The sequence below is a fragment of the Electrophorus electricus genome, chromosome 15, assembly GCF_041902795.1.
Source record: "Electrophorus electricus isolate QZ-2024a chromosome 15, ASM4190279v1, whole genome shotgun sequence".
Lineage (NCBI taxonomy): Eukaryota > Metazoa > Chordata > Actinopteri > Gymnotiformes > Gymnotidae > Electrophorus > Electrophorus electricus.
Genome location: NC_137511.1, coordinates 20428167 through 20450314, shown reverse-complemented (window position 1 = coordinate 20450314; position 22148 = coordinate 20428167). Strand labels below are relative to the sequence as shown.

Genomic DNA, 22148 nt, shown 5'->3' with positions numbered 1-22148 from the left:
CAGAAAACATCACTCACTTGCCAATTTGTAGGAACAACCAGTGCATCTTGGTAATGCACTGGACTCTCAGCACTTTAATCTGTTTTATTAATAATAATTTTTGCTAGTTATACAATTTCACATTATATCTGAAATATCAAATTGGATTGTAGTTACCTGGCTTAAATCAACTTCTGAGTTCTCCTTAAAGGAAAATAACACAAGTTGTTTTTTTTCTGCATTTGTGGTCCCAGTTTGAGAGGAGCAACAGACTGCACTGCAACATTTTCATTAGAAACTTTTTCCACTTTCTCCCATACTGGTCAAAAGCATATGACCTGACTAGTTAGTGTGGGTGGTTTTAACATACTGAAACAAAATTGCATTTCTCAACAAACAGGAACATGAAATGAAGTACAATGACATTATTAATGTTTATACCATAACAATTATAACACATATACAGTTATAGACGCAAACTCGCTAGATAGTTGTCTGTGAGCCAGGAGATTTCTGTGTGGTTATACAGAGGAGCAAGGAGAAACACAGCAGGCTACATTGCTGTCAGCTTCAGCTATAGTGGGCATGACCTGTAAAACACAAGATGGACTGTATGAGTGTGGATGTGTATTGTACATTGATGCTAATGAAGAAACCATAGAGTGTACAAATACAAACCCTTCCACAGTTTGCATCATTAAAAAGGGGGCTTTTGATGTGAAAATGACAAAAGTAGGATGAAGTGTGATTGGTCTGAGGGTACACAAGGGTGAGGAAACAATGATTTAACTGAGCATAGTTCGTTAAATTAAACTCTCAACACTGATTGTTGTACTCTGCCATGGTGGATATGTTCGGTATAAGGACAGAACATTGCTGTGCTGTGAGATGTGATATTATCCGAAGTATAATTATTCAAACTGGAGTCTATAGCTGTAGTGAGGAGCTCAAGAGAGCTCAATGATGGGAAGAACCTGTTCCTGAGCCAAGTGTTCTAGAACTGATACTCCTGTATCTGTAGGAGGTTATACAGAGTGTCACTTGGGTTCAAGGGGTCCCCAGTGATGCTATACACAGTGCTGATGATGATGATGATGATGATTATTATTATTATTAAGCTACATTTATTCAGTTCCTTTCTCAAACTCAAGGGCACTTTACAGTCAGATATCACAGACTGTCAATGGTAGGTAGCTGTGTCCCAATGACTTCTCACCTTCCTCTTCTGTCATTAAAATTGCATGTGTGCTCACTGGGAATGAAACCCATGACCCTGGTGTTGTATCAGGTACCAGCTACAGGACCACAATATTCATATTCATTTTTTAAAATATTTTATTCATATTCATTCAATATTTATATATGCTGATTTCTTTGTGTAAGGTGGGCTTGAATCCAGGTCAGCTGGGTGATGACACCAACTGCCTACTGGGTGAACAGTTAGATCTTGGATCAGGTAAAACAAAAGGAAAAAACTAAACACCACAGCGAGCGTGGAAAAAGGGAGAACAAAGAATGCCTCGGGAAGAAATTGCCACCCTGATGAACTGAGGAAAACCAAACTAAAACTTCCCAAACAAAACCAGAAAACAGGGAGGAACTAAGGGAAGCCTCGGGAGAGAGACAGACTCGAAAGGGGAGGAGACGTGTAAAAACACGGACACCCTCGCAGCACAGAAGTAAGGTGAAGCACAAGGGGGAAAACTGGAGAGGGAAGGGGACGTGTAAAAGCACAAACAACCTCAAAGACAAGAAGTGACATGTAGCACAAGGGCTCAAGCACCTAACATTACCAGCTAGGCACTTGGCTCAGAATTTTGGCAAAGACCCAGCACTGAATGATTGGGTCACTGGGCTTATATAAGGTCTAGCCCAGCTGTTGGGTGTTAAGCCTGTTTAGTGGTGTGTGTGAGACTTGAGGCCTCCCTCTGGTGGCCGGAGGGGGCCTCAGCCTGGCACCAACCCTTACAATTTGAACCTGCATTACATATTTATTTATATTCACACATATACGATGATACCTTTGATCTGTGTTACACATTTATTTATATTTACATTTAAATGAATTCTTATGAAACATATATAAAACAAATTCCCCACTTGCCCTCCCCTGGGTGGTCTTTTTGCTTCAAGCGTGGGTCCTCTACCAAAGGCCTGTAAGCTTGAGGATCCTGTGTAGTATTTTAGCTGTTCCAAGGACAGCACTCTTCTGGAGCTCTAGAATATTGTTCATGGGATCTGCTGGAGCCATTCTTCCACTTTGGGGGTCACAGCCCCTTATTGCTCTGATAATCACAGGAACCAATGTCACTTTCAACTTCCAACTTTCAACATCTCTAGCTCTTGTTTCATCCCTTGGCATCCCTTGGCATCTTTTCATGATGTTCCTGATGTTGCTATCACTTGGGCTTGTTATCAGTATGGCCCTCTTCTACTGTTTGTCCCTCACTACTAGGTCCAGTTGGTCATTACCATTTTGTCAGTCTCTATCTAAATATCCTACAGGATCTTGGCATGGTCATTCTGCACTGCTTCTGTGGGTGTATCCCACTTAGACCTTGGTACATCCAATCTGTACTCAGCACAGATGTTTCTGTATACTATGCCTGCCAGTTGGTTATAGAATTCCATATATGCACAGTCTCAGTGCTGGATTTGGTGTGAAACCCTTTGTGTATTGTGAAGAGTATCAGGACAGGCTATCTCCTTGGCAAATCCTGTACTCAATGGTGACTCATTCTATTGGCCTGAAGTTGGCCCCTAGGGACATCTTACACAGCTCAACTGAGTTCTAATAAAAGCTCTTAGAGTCCTGTTGATGTTATACAGCCTCAAGCATTCCAGGATTGACTGAATCATAGGCTTTCATATAGTGAATCCAGGTGACGCACAAGTTGGTCTTACAGTCTCGAGTGACTGTTTTATCCAGCAGTAGCTGAGGCTTAGCTCCTCTGGTGTTTTTGCCAGTGCCTTTTTTGGCCCTGCTCATGTATTAAGCCATGTGTCTACTCATCTAAGCCACAATGATTCCAGACAGGAGCTTTCATCTTGTTGAGGCAGGTTATTGGATGGAACTCAATCAAATCAAAATCAAAATTGATTTCTATTTTTATATTTACTTATAATAGCCATTAAGGGCAACAGAGAAGTAGTTGGCTTGGGTGGAGGTGTGGTGGGCTATGGGAGGGGACATCAGGGAGTGGTGGAAGTAGCGAGTGGTGATTAGGCCTAAAGAGAACTGCCCTTTTCTGGGGGTCCTTCAGGATCAGGACTGTCCTGCCATTCAGGGTGGGTTCTATCCATTAGCATCTGATTTAATTGTGTTGCCAGGTGTATATGAAGAGCAGTCAGCTTCTTCAGCCATTAGGCATAGACCATGTCTTGGACCTGTCCAGTTCTTCATACTTGAGACTCTGCCTGGATGTCTGCTAGTGTGATGCTTACTGGATCCTGTTCAGGGAGGTTGCTGTGGTCAGCTCTCAGGTTCGATAACCTCTGGACAATGTTGTGTGATACCTCCTTCTCCTTTATGCCATTCCAGTATTGTTTAGTCTCCAGCTTTGGGGGGTCTGTTCTCATGCTGTTACACTGCCACCAAGAGGGCACTTTGGATGGCCCATCGGAGAATATCCTGTTTATTCTCATGGCTTCTACTTCTCTTTGTATCTCTTCATGAACTGTTAATCTGTTAATCTCCAAGGCCTCAGGTATGGACAGATTGTTGCACTTCTCAGTTACATTTATCACACCTTTCTGCATTTATGATATCTGGCTGACTTTCTGTGTTGCCTTTATCTTGGCCTCTAAGTATCACTGATACTGTAGCATATATCAGCTGGTTGGTCTCAGTGATGGTTACAGTAGTGGTTGTCTGTAGTGCTGCATTCACATCTTCCAGCAGCCTCTCAGGAGCCTTCTTGGTCTTGGTAGTCTGCTACGACCGATGTCAAGGTTAGCCTTGATCTCAGGTCAGCAGCTCAGGTCAGCAGGAGGTGTTGAGCTTAGTGCATAGGTTCATTGGCTCTTGGTTCCCAAAACTGGTGTGTGTAGATGATGATGATATAATTTCTCCTCTAACCTGGCTCCACCTTGCCATAGCATTTGTGTTGTACCTTGTCAATTTCTAGTTGTGACAGCAGTTGCTGCTTTTAGATGTTAGAACACTGAGTTAGTAGTTGTTTCGGTGTTAGTCTAGATGTTTTGAAGCATCCATAGTTCCCACATTCTCTGCATATTCCCTGTCGCAATCAGCTCGCTTGTATAGTAGCATTCCAACAGTCCTCTGTTCTCCACTCTTGTTCATGAGTGCCTTGTATTGATTCCAGTAACCCACTTTTTATCAGATTGCCCTGTTCCCCCAACATCTGACACAGACCTTGTCGACCTGGGTGGCATCCGAGCCAGTATAACTCTCTTATGCTCATCTCTCATTGTTATTGAGGTAGGCGGACAGCAATAAGGAACTTGCCTAAGGGACCACACTGCAGATGCCCTGGTCAAGGCATCAAACCTCTGGCTGGCTAGCTCCGTGGATTACACCACTGACTTCAGTAGAGGCAGTCAGGATTTTAAATCACAACATATATCTACGTATTTTTTAGTGAAATCTTACTTGCACTATACTTTGGCTATAACCAGTGAATTTTTAACAAAAAGGATGGCCAAAAAAGTAGTCAATCTTTGTCACTCTTTGTGTACATTAGAATGCCGTCATGTAATCAGGTTCCCTGGAAGTAAGAAGCTTAAGATATGGCCATGGATTTAATTTAATGCATCTTAGTGTTAATACATTTTCTTTACCTGTGAATGATTGACTGTTTAATATGCAAGAAAAAGTAACAAAAATGTTCATAATCAGTATTGTGATTTTGGTTGAACCCTTTCTGTACTTCAGTCCAAAGCAGCTTAGTTTCTCAGCTCATGCTATAGCTCATTGTGTATGTCAGTGCTCAGATTGGGTCATGTTTATATATTATACTTACAGAATGCAGATATTGCTAAAGCAAGACAGCATATGGCAAAGACACATTCAGATGGCAGAAGAATCACTCTCAGATCCGTGAGTGTGCGTTCACCATTTCCTAGTGATTGAAAGAGAAACAGCGATCACTAGGACTTTCTTTAAAGAAGATTTTGTGATTGTAGAACATGCACTCCTCAACCGATAAAACACAATTATGTAAAAATATGATCATATCTTCATGTAAATGCTGATATGAACAGACTGCTACATGTAGCAAAGGTATTCTGGTCTATTAATGTGAAGCTGCAATTTACTATAATATAAGAAAGTATATGTCTGTATAACAATAACAATAACAATAATAATAATAATAATAAAGAAGAAGAAAAATAATAATAAAATATAATACATGTCTAAGATTACAAATCAACACTACTTTAAACAGTTATGAACTGTAATTCAAAGAGTAAAGCAACATTTTGTTTAATTTTCATAGGTTACATAAAAGTGCCATTTATACATACACACAATTATACTAATTAGTAAAGGAAACAATTTAAAATGCAGAGCTCACTGACGTGTTTTCAGGATCAGTTCTGCTATTAATGAGATGGAGTTCACACAAATGAGCCCGACTGCCCCAAGCATGTATACAATTGTATATAATTGACCTGTAATAGTATGCAAAAGGAAAAAATTATTAAGATCTAATTTTCTGAAGAAAACACTGACTTGCTAAAATAGTTCAGTTAATCACACAATCGATGGGTTAAACACACACATGACGTTTAGTTTGGAGCTTAACAGTAAAAGTGCTGAAGTTGGATTTCTCGTGATGTCTCCTGATCTGACCATCAGGCTATTGTTACAGACAGAGCAGCATATTTCTGAAGCCTCGTAGAAACAAATAAGATTTGATTTAATGCACTTTGAACCACTATAATGAAAACACTATAATGGACACACTATAAGGTCATTTATAAAGTCACACTATAAGGTGCGTGTGTGTGTGTGTGTGTGTGTGTGTGTGTAAATTATTCTCATACACTATATAACATTACTCTGCAAAGGTTGTAGGCACCTATGAAATTACATGGCAATAAGTGTTCCTTTGCAGGTAAAACAATAATATAAGAACAATATAACAAAAACATATAAAAATAACAATATAATATAACAATAACAGCAACAACAATAATAATAAATATCTTGGGCATGACGTTGAACTGCATCCAACAATGAATACACAAACAAGAATAAACCCATGCCACATTGCATAGGTAAAGAAGGGTCACGTACTCCAGTGACTGCTGAACAAGCTGTAGTAGAAAAATCAGCTATTGATTGCCCTGGTCCTCATGTAGTTACCTAATCAAGCCTCAATCTCAAGATGATCTATATTTTATGGCATCATCTGCGCAGGCAAAGTCCACCATATGGCTACTAAATGAACAAGACTAAAGTGGACTATGTATGAGTAATACTACGCTGTTGAGAACAAGTTTGTTTACCACAAGGAGATGGATCAATAAAAAGAAGCTCCAGCTGCTGATGTCCGATGACAGTGTCCCACACCTGAAACCTTAGCTATGCTAGAGAATGTCAGAAACAGCATCTGTAATTACCATCGCAGTCCCCTTGGAAGGTGGTTCAAGACCCGAAATCGGACCAAGAACAATCAGCAAGCTGCAGGATACCATTTAATTAGCCATAACAAACCATTATCTTAACAAACCGCGCCTTACAAAGGCAATTTGTGAGCAAATAGCAGCTGTGAATCAAGTTCAAGTTCAAGTTCAAGTTTGGTTTATTTGTCACATACATAGTCATACACAGTATAACTCGGAGTGAAATGGTTGAGAGTGCTCTGTCCAAACTGAGGAAAAAGAAAACAGGGGTGCATAGAGAAATATATATCTTTGATATCCAAGAACGACTAAGTTAACCTCACCTCACCGAGTCAAAAAGCTGATGTAAGCAACAGCTACCGTCAATGCCAGAGACTAAAAACCATAACAAACCATTAGCTTAACAAACCATGCCTTACAAAGGCAATTTGTGAGCAAATAGCAGCTGTGAATCAAGTTCAAGTTCAAGTTCATATTCAAGTTTGGTTTATTTGTCACATACATAGTCATACACATTATAACTCACAGTGAAATGGTTGAGAGTGCTCTCTCCAAACTGAGGAAAAAAGAAAACAGGGGTGCATAGAGAAATATATATATCAGGCCCTCTTTGATATCCAAGAATGACAAAGTTAACCTCACTTCACCAAGTCAAAAAGCTGATGTAAGCAACAGCTACCGTTAATGCCAGAGACTAAAAATCATGACATGAACCCAGAGATTAATCAACTTGGAAGAGAAAGAACCGGAACAAAATCAATAAGCATCTGAAAGACCATCCTTAGTGAACTGAAGAAACGAGTCAAAAGCAAACAAGTACACGCCCAGGCCAAGCTCATATTTCACTGAGCAAAAATGCAGAGCATTTGCATTGCATTTTTTAGATTTCGCTCATCTCTACCAAGAAATAAAAGTGAAGCTTCAGGCCACGACTCAGCGACTGAGGAGGTCCACAATGAGAAGAGAGCAGTTCTGATAAAACAAGTTCTTTGGTGAGGATGCTAAGAAATACTACCAGGAGCTCAAAGGTCAGAAGAAGTCCTCATAGAACCACCAGCAAAAGAGTGAGTCAAGGAATTCTGGCATGGAATCCTGGAAGACAGCATTGCCCACAACATATAGCAATGTGTAATAAATGTCTAAAATCACCATTTGTACAATCGTTTACTGAGTAAAAGTGTCTGTCACTCTAATTTCGCAAAATCTTAGAGGGCCTAAAATGTGACTGAACAATATATATATATATATATATATATATATATATATATATATATATATATATATATATATAAAGCTTCATGGAGTATCAATATGTCAATTAAAAATGTGCATTAAAACAGCTATAACCAAAAAATTGCAAAATACAAAAAAGTCTCAACTGCACAGAACCGTATTTAATATCGCGAAAACATATGCATTCATCACCAGTTTACTTTCACACAAAAAACAAAGTAAATATTTACTAAAAGACTGTAAATTTTGTCAAACAAAAGTCATGACTATTATATTATAACATTGTAAAATAACATTAATTTAGCCATTGATCTCTGTAATTTTCATATTCTTCTTCAACAAAGTAATCAAACCCCTCAGGCTCTAAACTTCAGCAGCAGTTATCTTTTTGCACAACATTTTAGCTAGCTAACTAGATCTCAAATCAGCGAGGATGGAAATGTTTCTGACTTGAAGGGTTAATAGTTAATGATTTCATGATTGTTTATTGGTCACACAGACTGACACACAAATTAATCAATGACACAGAGTGGTTAGATGGATAAGGCTTGAGTGACACACAAGCACGCTAATCACATGGTGTGAGGCAGATGATGTGTATCTTAACCAATATCTATTCTCTATTGTTAGCAATATGTTGATACATTTTCTTATTTTAATAGCTAACTTCAGATTCTATAGTATAAGGTTTCAGTGATATAGGATATAATGTTTTTGTGTATAGTGTCGTGGAGCACAATTATTAGGCAAGTTGTATTTTTGAGGATGCATTTTATTATTGAACCACTACAGTGCTCTCGGTCAATCCAAAATGTTAATAAACCTCAAATCTGAATATTTATGTGAGGTTTTCGCTTTCTTAGAAGAATATCTATGTGTGCATAATTATTGGGCAACTATTATTGTGCAGAATTATTATGCAACTAAATGAAAAACTGACATATTCCCATCTCATTTGTCGATTTTCATCTGTTAAAGTGAGAATAATAAACAAACAACTCAAAATTTACAAATAAACATTTCTGACATAAAAAAAAAATCAGTGACCAATATAGCCACCTTTCTTTTCTTTTCATAAGCCTCCCACTGAGTCAGTCAATTTGTTGGCGATCAACTTTTTGTGCAGCGGCAACCATAGCCTCCCAGCAACTGTTCAGAGAGCTGTACTATTTTCCTTCACTGTAAATCTCCCATTTAAGAAGAGCCCACAAATTCTCAATAGGGTTTAGGTAAGGTAAGGGCCATGTCATTATTCTTTCATCTTTAAGGCCATTACTGGCTAGCCACGCAGTGGAGTACTTCGATGCACGCGATGGAGCATTGTCCTGCATAAAAATCGTGGTCTTCTTGAAAGGTGCAGACTTTTCCCTGTACCACTGCTTGAAGAAAGTGTCTTCTAATAGGTTTGGCAATAGGTTTGGGAGTTGATTTTGAGTCCATCCTCAACCCAAAAAGGTCCAACTAGCTTTAATAATATCAGGCCATAGCAGTACCCCCACCTCCACCTTTCTCTGTCTCTGACTCGATGTGGAGCTCTGTGCCCGTTACTGATCCAGCCATGGGCCCATCCATCTGGCCCGTCAAGAGTCATTCTCATCTCATCAGTCCATAAAGCCTTTGAAAAATCTGTATTCAGATATTTGTTGGCCAAGTCTTGATGTTTTACCTTATGTGTCTTTTTCAGTGGTGGTCAGGTTTCAGCCTTCTTTACCTTGGCCATGTCCACACCTTGTAGGTCACAGTTTAGGAATATGACAGCACTGGAGGATAATGGGTTCCTGGATACTTCATGTTTGATTTTTCACAAATCCTTGGCAGTTAATTTGTGTCTTTTTTTCCTCAACACATTTTTTGCGACTCTGTTGACTATTTGCAACAAACGTTTGATGGTTCTGTGATTATACCCCAATATCTTAGCAATTTTAAGAGTGCTGCATTCCTCTATTGACCCCTTTGGCCCAAGGAAAAGAAGCTGCCTAATAATTTTGCACACCTTGATATAGGGTGCTGATCTCCTTATGTCACATCCTCCCTCATTACACAAATACACATCATCTGATATGCTTAAATCCAAAAAGCATTCAAGTTTATAGAGCTTGGAGTTGGAAAATATGTATATGCTCTCCAAAATATCAATATTAGCAGTCCCGGGAACACAGACTAAGATAAGCTTCTAATGAAATAAAGTTTTTAATGAAGTAAAAACAGATAAAGGTAGTTAAAGAGCAAGTTAATGGTGAATTGGAGAGCAAGCAGAGAATGTGTAATCTGGAACTAAACAATATATAATGTATAAATAAATCCTACTAAAAAGTAAAACATTTTAATATTGTTTCTTTTCAGTGGAAACTACAAGTAGGTGTTGTATCCAGACTTTAGTGCCTGTAACACAGTGCACTTTTGATTTGTAAAAAACATGAAAACATCAAACACACTAAAACACAATGAAGACCCACATCTTGTCCACGAACAGAATGAGAACAGAACTTAAAATCAGGAGAAAAAAACAAGAGAAAATATTTATAAAAATAAATACATTTTTAAGTCGTCAAAGTTGAAAGAATAAACTTGGAAGAATTTTACATGGTGCCACATTTTGTTTAAGCAAGTAAATATATACTTTTAGCACCATCTTCTTGGGTACTTAAGATTTTATAAAGGAATACACACACACACACACACACACACACACACACACACACACACACACACACACACACACACACACACACACACACACACACACATTTATTTCCCTTTGAAATATTTGCAGTAGTACTTACCTGGAGATTGTTCTGACTCAGTGTCATTAGAATTAGATCCTGTGTTGGAGTGAAGCATGACACATTGTGCATTAGATTTAATTATCCATGCAAAAAAGCAGGACATGTGAAAATAAACTTTAACCCATTGATTTATCACATGCCTTGGCACTTGTTTTGTTCTATATTTTAAATAAAAGCTAATTAAGAACATTTCCAGACACAATAGAACATTCCAAAGAGGTTCACTGTAGATTAATGTACAAGTTATTAATCAATGTAGAACAGTGTTTTATTCTGAAATTTTTATTCTGAAATTTATTTTAATTCTATTTCTGCTGGTAATTTATTTAACCTTCTAAACAGAGGGAGTTTGTGTTTACCTTGCATTCGCTGTGTCTCATCATGATTAGAATTAGATCCTATGAATGAGAAATTAAATGTGAATGAAATGTACCATTCCACAAAAAGATGTACTAGGGTACATATCCAACTCCAGAGGTAGGGGGCTTTTATGCCCTCAACAGAGGACATTTATACTTACCCCTTACTAGCCAAGTCCTGGTGCTGATAGAATTAGATTCTGTGTTAAAGCGAGATGTGTGAAGGAAAAAGAGTCAAATTAATAGTGGAGCTCATGGGAGTGAATAAAATGTGCAATTTCACAACAAATGAATATACTGGGAAACATATGCATCAGAGGTAAAGTTAAAATATGGAAAATGAATATTAGCCCATAAATCATCTAGGGGAAAATACTAATGTGTCTATGAATGACAGATTCAAATACACAGGGCATGAGCCAAATAAAAGATTTGAAAGTTATGAACTAATTAACTCAGTGTCTTTCTTTCCTTTTATAATGACATAACAACCCCTAGGTGGTTTGCATGATGAGGCAGAACACACACCAACTGAGTAAGACATGTTTAAAACAAAGACAAGAAGAAGTGAAACCAAAACATAAACAAATGCCCCATGCTCAACCACCGCTGCATGCTAGCATGTACCTGCAGGGGGATGGCACCGTGACAATTACAAAACAAATCTACCACTTGAATATACAGATTAACTCAGAATTTCAGGCATTCATGTGTAAATATAGCTGCATAATTACTGAAAAATATGTGAACATGATCAAAATAACTAATACTGTACCACATAAATGATCAAGATATTTAAAGCATGCAGTCAAAGACAAAATGTGGAGATACGTAGTAGCGCAGGTCAATGCCACACGTTCTGTAAAGAGGAAAAATATTTAATTAAGATTAAATATATTTAATCATTAAAATAGAATGATCTGAAATATGTAACTACAAAAAATTAAAAGGAAAATATTGTTTGGAAAAAATATTTGAAAATGTCATTACTAAATTTGTATTGGATGATCCTTATGAACTTAAGATATACTAAAATGTTATACAGTCACATGCTATGTGCATTTTAAAAATGTTTATTGGTTATAACCAAAGTAATGCATGTAGCATTTTTATATGCATTTATATGTAATGAAAATTTTCATAAGCATTTATATGTAATGAGCATTTGCATATGCCTCAGAAGCAGATAGCAGTGCTTTTGTCCTGAATGACCATAAATAATGTGAGAGAGGACATTATCAGGCTAAATTCTCAAATTATTGTAAATTATTACTTTACCTGTTTCTTCTATGAAGAATGTTAGAAATTTTTAATAAATATGAATTGTCAAACATCTCTATAATTTTATAAATACCTAATATGTTATACACCGAATATATAAATGAATCATGCTCACTCATCAATATTCCTACAAATGTTTTTTTTTGTTTTGTTTTGTTTTGTTTTTTTATTTTTTATTTTTTATTTAGGGTTAAGAACTCTTTGATCATCCATGTGGACTTATCTTTAATACCCTGATTAAAGAGTCAACATGTGGCTGCTGGTGTAGGAAAGTGAGATGTTAGGATCATCCAGTACAAAAGCATCACATTATCCAACATTCAAAAGTAATGAAACAGGATTTATATCTACCTTTATCACCTTCCAATAATTCATTATGAAGATAGACTGATATTACTGTACTTAGGAACTCCAAGATACACAGAACTGATATCCAGGTCAAAACTGCAAAAGACAAAATGCTATAGAAGGTTTTGGCACAAATTGCAAAGTTTTTTTATGTCCAGTCATAGAAGACCAGGCTTTTGAATGGAGAATGGCCTATAAATCTGAAACTGATCACCAAGCAAACGTGAAGTCCCTGGTAAAATTGAGATTAAATTAAAATGGCATTAAGGATTTGCCTGTGTGTGTGTGTGTGTGTGTGTGTGTGTGTGTGTTTGTGTGTGTGGTTTTTGTATACATGGGTGAGGTAGGCTGTATGGCCAATGCATGATCACCTCTTGTAGCCTGTCACATTTTAATTTATTGTTAATTTATAATGACAATTTTCATTATTTAATTTATAGTTTTACAAGCTGCCATGGTAGAAGAAAAAAGAAGCAAACATTTATATTTGTTGGCATAGAACATCTGGATTTGGCCCTCTAACTGACATGGTCCCCTGGTCTACCCCTTCACCTACATGCTGAGATCCACCACATGGCTTTGTGTCTGTTGTCATTTTGTTGGTGTGTCGCCATGTACTTTCTGTTTACATTTACATTTCAGACATGTTGCCTGAAAATGTATGTAATATGTAATGAATCATCTAAAAGTCCCTTGAGAATAAACTTGCATTTACACTTGGGAAACTGATTATACTATTCAGAATACACAAACTATTAATAGATGTACTTACATGGAACCCCCTGCTGAAAACCTAACCAGCATAGAGGCAGCAACAAAATACATCCCAGGAAAAAATTGGCTGAAAATAAGAAAAATAAGAGAATCATGCTTTTGTTATTTATTGTTTTTACTATTGTCAAAAAGCCAGGTTGCTTTATGCAATACTATTATAAAGCTAGTGTGCTTTTTCTTGAATCATAAAGTATTTGTCCTGACCTGATATGAACAGAATGTCCTAACTTTGTATGGAGGGATTTTGGTGGCTTTAATATAAATAAATACACAAAAAAATAAATAATTAAAATGATAATTGCTACGAACCCCAGGAACAACCCTCAGCCTTGCATAGCCACACCCACTGGCACACACTTCCAATCTGACTCACCTGGATTCTAGCACACACCTGATTCCCATTCCCCTCATTACCACCCCCTTTATAAGCTTTTTCTTCCCGGTTATCGACTCCTGCCTGCTTTCTAGATCTCGTCTCCTGCCTGGCCCTTGGACACCTCCCAGATGCTACCCTGTGTTTCGATGCCTGACTGACACGACCACACTTACCTTACCTGTCTGATTGGATCCTCTTCTGTGTGTGTGCAAACATTTTTAATTATATTAAATTATTATTTCATTTAATTAAATTACTATTTCAATAAATTGAATTATTTATTATTATTAAATGTTTTAAATGTTTTAAATTACTAAATTAATTATTTAAGTTAAAGAGAACATTATGCTCAAGAAGTTCACATCCACCAGAGTCACTAGGTGGGACAGATTTTGATGGCATGGTATATGACTGCTGTGTCTGAGTTTGGCAGATTATAAATCATAGTCACTGCATCCCTTAACAGTCTGGGCAGCTTTTAGCTATTCTGCCTACACAGTTTAACCAATCAAACTGAAAACATCAGACTTAGGCCTGTCCACCTGTCCAACCATTGATGGATGATGTTTACATCAGTTATTTTGTGGTGCACAGTGAAAAATGCATCCATGACATAAATAAATAAATAGTTAAATGATGACAAATTATTTTTAATTAAATAATTAATTAAATATTCAAAGTGCATGTTTAAATGACAATTAAAGGAATATCAATAAATTGTATAAGCTTCTGTTGAAATGTGAGTTTAACCTGATTAATTAAATTATTAATGAATTCTCATTTTAATAATTTATTTATTTACTTATATTAAATATTCATATTCTTTCATAATATTCCCCCAAATCCCTCCAGACATTTATATTCTGGTACAACAACAAATAATAACTTCAGTAGCTAATACAAAAACTAATAGGCTACAGCCAAATGCAGTCAGATATATAAGTAGGAAAATGTATTCTGAATTTTCAGATTATTTTAAGTGAAATGTTTGCCACAGAGAATATTTGTATATATAATGCTTGAAAATAATATGGTTGTATATATTGCAATTAAGCTTGGCTCAATGCACAACAGTAAGTAAACTAAATGATAACTTACCTATACTTTTCAAAGAATACCAAGTCATAATCATGAATATCCTAAATAAATTGTTTATGCATATACAGGCATATGCGCTGTTCGGGGATCCTATAAAACAACAACAAAAAATACATATTTTATACTGCAGAGCAACAGAAGGACAGAATAAACACCCACCTACTATGTGACTCTGCAAGGTAAAGTGTTTCTGATGAATAACAACAGTGACTCTACTTGGTGATGTGTTTCTGGTAAGCATCTCTTCTGTAACTCTACATGGTAAGGTGTTTCTGTTAAAGTGGCTGATGAATGTATAAGCTGTCAATTATTTCCATTCTAGGCTTTTCTCTGTGTAAACCGAGCATCCATACATTGTGTTTATCCATAGCTGGAATGGTTCACTCATTAACTCATTTACTATTCACTATACAGTGTTTGCTACATAGTGAACTGATTAGAGGACAACCAAAAACCTTTTTGGACACTATGTTTGGAAATGCTGCTCAAAGTTATATAATACTTTATGACAATAAATGGTCATCTTTTTATCATATTAATGACATTTCATCTTTTGGTCCTCTTGTACTTCCTATTTACTTTAGCCCTACATTGCTCCTATATCTGATCTCTATTATTTCCATTATTTTGTAAAAATAAAGTAAACAAAATACCTTTATGATGGAAGCTCAAGAAGAACAGCAGAAGCAGTAAAAAGAGCTGGGATGGCCAAGACAACACCATAAAAAAACTATCATTAGTGCTCTGGATGGCTTCATATTTATGCCAGTTATGCACAACCAAACCTAGAGCAAAATAAAACAACATCTTTTAAATCATATATACTCAAAGCTGAAGCAGAATAAACTCAACAGATTAATGCATTTATTGAACTGTGTAAGCCACTCTATACTTTAATGAACAGCTTGTTTCTGACATGTCATCAAGACCGGTATGGCTTGCACAGGGTTTAAGACATGATTAAGTCAGTTGATTACTGATGGGGGAATGGGGGTAGAGATAGGAGTGGGGGGCAGTGATGGGGGAGTGCAGGTGAGAGTGGTGGTGGGGGTAGGGTTACTCTGTTACTCTAGGGTTACTCTGTTATTCTAGGGTTACTCTGTTTACTCTAGGGTTACTCTGGTTACTCTATGGTGACTCTGTTACTCTAGGGTTACTCTGTTACTCTGTTTAATCTTCATCTCATTTGTCTATGAACCCATGTTCCAGGAATCAACTGACTTTTACATCTATGTTTTAACAAACTGTAACCAGGTCCCTTATGTTCCTAACAAGTACGTTCTGTCATGAAGAGTGGCGTGGCTTGTACTGTGTTTAAGACATGCCTTAAAAAAAGCTGATTACTGGGTAACTGTGGTCTGTATAAAGCATATAACACAATGCATCTCACGTCTGTCAATGATAATAGTTAGCTGTAAAATACTTTGTTGATTAAACCTAGATTTTCCATCCTAACTGCAGACACTCTGTCACTAATATAAGCCTTCCTGCATTAAACTGTAGAGCAGTTACTGACTAAACAGAGTCTCTTATGTTAACAGGAACTATCTACCCAGTGTCTGGTAAATGTTTACATATACAACTATTCATACATATTTCTATAAAACATCGAGGTAACACATGCAATATGGGGGAGACAGGCATGTAAGAGGCTAATAGCATTTTAACCAAAAGACATACAGCACAATTCACTGTTGGTAAGAGTTAATAAGAATACCAAATGGTCATGATGGTTATTGATGCATGCGTATTTTGCATGTGAACAATTTTTAATTTTAGATTTTCTGTTTTATAGAGTTGACTATTTTAATTTGCAAAGCAATGATACATGAATCATTGTAGATCAGTGGAGGAAATCCAAATTTTATCTGCTAAAAGTTATATTTTATGTTATAGTAATTTTTGAGGTAAGAAAAGATTGAAAAGGATATTTGACACTGGATACCTTTGCAAGGTACTGTTCAGTTCCAATAACAAGCTGTGGTTTAGCACAAAATAAATTAATTGTTTAAATTTAATTTTATAATTTGTCCCAAAGATTTTGTTCATAAGATATAAGTAAGACAAATCAGTGCATTCAGAACATTCAGTTCATATTATTTTGAAAGTTGATATTGATAGATGTTACAAAATATTTAATTGCCCCCCATTGTTGAGTAAATAGTATTTTGCATACATACCTGAATAAATCACTGCAGTTATTAAAGCATATCCTTGAGAAACTGCAGTTTTTTTTATAAATCTTCTGATATTCTCTGTAATAGAATAATGTCAGAGGTTAAAACCATCATGAGCAAAATCATAAAATGACTCACTGTGAATCTGTCATCTCAATATGAAACAATTTCCAGATCTTCCATCTGAGTCTTAATGTAGACTTAATGCACTTGGATCCCAAGCATTGCTCATGGATTCATAGGTTAATTGCATAGTCTACATAAATAATTTTTATGAGAATGGAAGTATAAGCTTAGTCTGTTTTTATTTATAGATACACAAACTGTTGGCAAGCAGCACTAGAACTTTGTGTTCTTGAAGAGAAAGATAAGAATTTGCTCAATCAATTTAGCGATCTAGATGCTTTAAATAGTAATAATATTTATGATGATTTAAAATACTAATAATACTACACAGCAATAGCTAACTTTCAAAAACTTGGTTGGTCAGAGTTGCTTCGTTGAGTGTTTAGTGTTGTTTCTGTGCACACCACTGTAGTGGCTCCATTATTCTTAAAACAATCAAATTTAAATGTTTTTGCATTTTGGAGCACACAAGGATCATAGAAATTACTCAAACATCTACAGCAAGTATCAAATTACACTACAGAGAATTATTTACATTTACCTGACAATTTTATCCAACGCAGCTTACATCTATGACCCTTGAGGGTCAAGGGCCTTACTCAGGTGCCCAGCAGTAACAACTTGGTAGTGATGTGGCTTAAACCAGCAACCTTTTGAATATAAGTCAAGTACCTTAACCACTGACCTACCTGCAGCTAATAAGGTGACAATGATTGTAGAGATAGGGTAGTTGTATTCAAAGTAACAGAGTAGTTGATAAAGTGCATTTCTTTTTATATCTATTCATTAACTTCCATCATTCCCTGAAAGACTGCTTTATATAACATACCTGGAAATGTCTTGAAATGGGAAGTAACCCAAAGCAGGGAAAGAATCCTTAAAAGATTCAGAGCTGAGCAAGTAGCCACCTCAGCAAGAAACCCTGCAGAGAAACCAAATAATTAAATGTTAGTGATAAGCCCTTCACAGTCAAAACAGAGTGTTACAGCAACAAAATGAGCTTGGGTGGACAACCACATCAGGCCTTTGTGTGTGTCTCTGTAACCCAAAACTAAATGACATAGTCCAAGAGCAGTGAGCTAAGAAATAACTAACAAAATATACAGCAAGGGATAAAGAAGTGAAGTGAGTGGCAGAGGAATTCAGAATGATCAGTGAGAAGCAACAACTCATTCTGGCTAGAGTCCTCACAGGAAATATCTAAACACACTTTAACATGGGAGTTGATGGAGATGGTAATGAGTTGTTCATTAAAATGTTCATGCATAGTCTTTAATCTCATCAGGAGGGTGAGGAACACATGCAGATGAAGCGCAGATGGACGGTCATCCTCTATCTATTAAACTTGCTAACACAATGTGAAATATTACAATAGTTATGTAAAAGTTAGCTATGTTCAGTTAGTCATTTGTGCGATAGCATTAATGTGTTAATGTGTTAATCATTTCACACTGGTAATTTTTCAGTCAATTTTGCATGTTCTAAAAGACTAGTGTATTACATCAGTTAATGCTTTTGTTGGAAAGACCATTCCTAAAGGTATGCTTCATTAAGGAGTGACAACACATGCTACATCTGACATCACCAACAATAGTTCCAGAAGAGACATTGGAGCGAATGTAGCCAGTGACTGTTCCTCGTTATTCACATTTCTTGTGCAATGGCGTCCTTGACCTGATGTACGTTGATTACCTACTGTACATTTTAGTTAAGAGTACATGTTTGGCCATTGTCAATGTTTGCTTGAGATCTAACTTAGAATTGAATGTTATAAACACATTACGGTATTAGCCTACTGAGTTGCTAATTTAATACTCTTATTATTCCTCACTAATGATGTTTGTTATGTGATCTTGTCAACCTAGTTTTAGAACTTCACATGCAAGAATATAGAAGGATTACCACATTCTCCCCTTATAGAGGGAACTGATGGAAACCTAATTAATTTATGCATATTCATATTGCATAGCAGATTCACTGTGAATATATTACTCTATACGAATGACTAGCACTGATGATGATGGAATGATTATTTGAATGTATGTTCTGTTTTCTTATTCCAGACCGTACTTCTCATGCTCCATACTTCACTCTTCATATCCTCTACATACTTCTCACTTCATATTTTACACCTCAAATACCTAACCTTTTGTCTAAAATGAATAAACCTGAGCCTGTGTGTTAATGTGCATAGTGAATGTGCTGGTGTGCAAACATGCCTAATGTGTTGCATTGCTGAATTTTATTAAAGAGTTGAATATCACTACTAACACTCCAGTGTTCTGACTGACACTCTGAAGGAGGACAAATCGCCCCTTAGAACCTGCCTCATTATGCAGTCCACTTGCCTTACCTCTATCAAACAGCTTTATCTAGGTGAATAAGCAAATTTCTTGCATTTTTCAAACAGCCAGGAAATGAAAATGAGATTATTACAATTTTCAGATGACCTAGACATCTGTAGTACTGGCAAAAACTAAGGAACCACTCCAAGTTTTCATCTCTAACAAGAAGTCACTATTATTGCATGTTTACCGATTTATGAATCAAGCGATATCAAAATGTTAAAATTTAACAATATATCCTGTTTTTGCTATATTGATATTATTACAGTTAACATAACAATAACTAAAAAGTATAAAATATTAACTACAAATACCTACCCTCAGTCACACCCCAAAGGATGAAGGCAACAGCCAAAGCAATGGTTGGACAGCAGACAAATGTGCACTGTAGAGCCAAGTCTGATTTGGTGTTTTCTGTAGAGGAGATAAAACATGTGCATACAACTTCAAAGCGTCAACTTCATTAATATGTTTCATAACTTCTTAATTTTAGGAATAATCAAATCAACCTGACTTACTGTTATTTTTTATAGAAGTGTATGCTGCGTAGCCTAGCACAGGTAGAAGTACAAATGCCAGGATACAGAAACACAACACCCCTGTATGCATACTGGAAAAACCTGTGTGGCACAGAAATCAGTGCTTATACAATGTCATTCAAATGTAAAAATGAAAAATGTGAATGAAAAACAGAACCACTCCTGACTTGTGTAACTGTATTTTCTATTATACTAATTTGTGCTTCTAGCTGTGTTGTTTGTTTTTCAAAATTTGCATGGTGATGCTACTTTTTGAAATGCCAGGCAATGCATTAACAAATATATATATATATATATATATATATATATATATATATATATATATATATATATATATATATATATATATATATATGGGCTACACCTAACAACTATCTGGGTAGTTAAAATATCTATTGATTTTTGAGGCGACTAATCAGCTATTCAGATTGTAGGTTTCACAACTAATAAGTGGATCTTATTTATGTAGCAGATTTTAAATACAGATTGATGTTTTAGGCATGTGCTAACTAATAATAAAAGTTATAAAGATTAATATTTAATTATATGTCTGTATATTTTTCATGATCCATTTTTTTCTGTCAAAATTTAAAAGAAGGACAAGCAAAGTATCAGCAAGAGAATAACAAAACTACAGCACTTTTCCTTAATCACATAAACCAGCCATCTAAATGTCAAAGAAATAAAGAGGGCGATGGGGTGAGAGGACAAACATAAACACACCCACAAATGATTTGAATTAATTCGAATGCAACCCACATTGGGCAAGCATGCACAGAGTTGTAAAATGTTTTGTGATCTAGAAACTTGTGCACTCAACAGCAACGTTGTAAATGACACTGTGCAACTGTAAATGTTGCCATGACAACAATGCATCGTTTAAGATGGCAAATTTAGAGCAGTACTTTATCCGCCATTCAAAGAAAAAAATTATCTCAGTACAGAACCTGAGAATGTTTTGGACTAAACTATGTGGAAAACTTCACTCACACTGCTACTGTGATGTTAACAGACATTTCCTTACCATTCTCACAAAAATGTCAGAAAGTAAATATTTTCTTTCTTGTTTTAATACCCTTGGATTAAGTTACTAATATTCCAATTCCATTGCAATTATTTAGTATGTTTGATGGCATTAATTTATTGATCAAGAAAAAAGTATTTCATAATGTAAAATGTTATAGCTCATAACATGGATTAAAGTGGCTAATTTTAACATTAACACTAGATAGCTATCTAGCTAACTAATTTATCGAGACGAGTCTTCATCATCCATGTTCTTCCACTTCAGATGCTCCAGCGTAACTGATGTCCTTGAGTAGATGGAGCTCAGATATGTAGGGATCCCTGACAGCCCTTCTGGTTTAAACAGATTATGATTTAAACAGTGTTGGATTCTGGCTTGCTACTGTTTTTACCCTCTTGCTGTAAAATCATTAATGGAGTCATGGCTCCTGAGCAGATGGATATTTGTGCCTTCCTCATGTCCCAGCAGTGATTCACTGCATATTTGTTATGTCATGTTGTGCTCCAGCTCCCCTACATCACCCACATGCTTTGCACCACACCGAGAACAAAAATGCTTACTCACCCAGCTGCTGTACTTCCACTGTGGTGTTAGCTGATAAGTCTTCATGGAATACTTCACATATGTAGAAGCCTTTGTCTTCAATCTGAATGTTCTTCAGCCTAAGCGAGAAGTTTCCTTTGTGGATTTCCTCACGGCTGAAGAGCTCAACTCTGTCTCTGTATGCTTCATGGATTGACTCTGGCACAGTCTGACCATTTATAAATTGGAACACTACCATGTCTTCATCTGTTTTCCTTTTCTTCCATGAGACTTCTTCAAGCTCCTCAGGAGGGATGTGGGAGTGTACAGAGCAGTTCAGAGTGGTGTCCTCTCCCGCATACACAGAAACAACATGACCTCCAGACACAGTCAAATACACTAGAAGAATAATCATTGGAAATATTAAAGTTCTAAAGTCTCAGATAAAGTCTCGGTTTTTAGGTCTCAGATCAGACAATAAAATTGCACAATATATTCAGTTAATTCCTAGCTCTAAAAACTAATAAATATAATATTTAAAGTATAGACAACTTTATTTTTCAAGAGGACAATTTAAACTGTGTGAC

General features: G+C 36.3%; 1 protein-coding gene across 13 annotated transcripts in view; it reads right to left on the bottom strand.

Annotated features, from left to right (window-relative positions):
* Positions 1 to 22148, bottom strand: part of LOC113568944 (uncharacterized) — a 66443-nt gene that overhangs the window by 42252 nt on the left and 2043 nt on the right. For 7 of the 13 annotated variants that reach the window (XR_014117253.1, XR_014117254.1, XM_081697932.1 and 4 more), the window contains exons 3-14: positions 21604 to 21960; positions 19992 to 20093; positions 19792 to 19887; positions 17958 to 18050; positions 17006 to 17080; positions 15479 to 15610; positions 14826 to 14915; positions 13350 to 13418; positions 12581 to 12673; positions 11724 to 11807; positions 11110 to 11148; positions 10949 to 10987 (exon numbers count right to left, since the gene is read on the bottom strand). Coding sequence is in view for 11 of the 13 variants with exons in the window: in XM_081697932.1 (XP_081554058.1) it covers positions 10949 to 10987; positions 11110 to 11148; positions 11724 to 11807; positions 12581 to 12673; positions 13350 to 13418; positions 14826 to 14915; positions 15479 to 15610; positions 17006 to 17080; positions 17958 to 18050; positions 19792 to 19887; positions 19992 to 20093; positions 21604 to 21960 (1269 nt within the window). In the remaining 2 variants the exon portion in view is untranslated. Of the gene's footprint in view, positions 570 to 1370; positions 2265 to 4961; positions 5061 to 5520; positions 5614 to 8268; positions 10290 to 10586; positions 10626 to 10948; positions 10988 to 11109; positions 11149 to 11723; positions 11808 to 12580; positions 12674 to 13349; positions 13419 to 14825; positions 14916 to 15478; positions 15611 to 17005; positions 17081 to 17957; positions 18051 to 19791; positions 19888 to 19991; positions 20094 to 21603; positions 21961 to 22148 lie in introns of those variants that run through there. The other 6 variants (XM_035533296.2, XM_081697937.1, XM_035533298.2 and 3 more) reach the window with 6 other exon arrangements.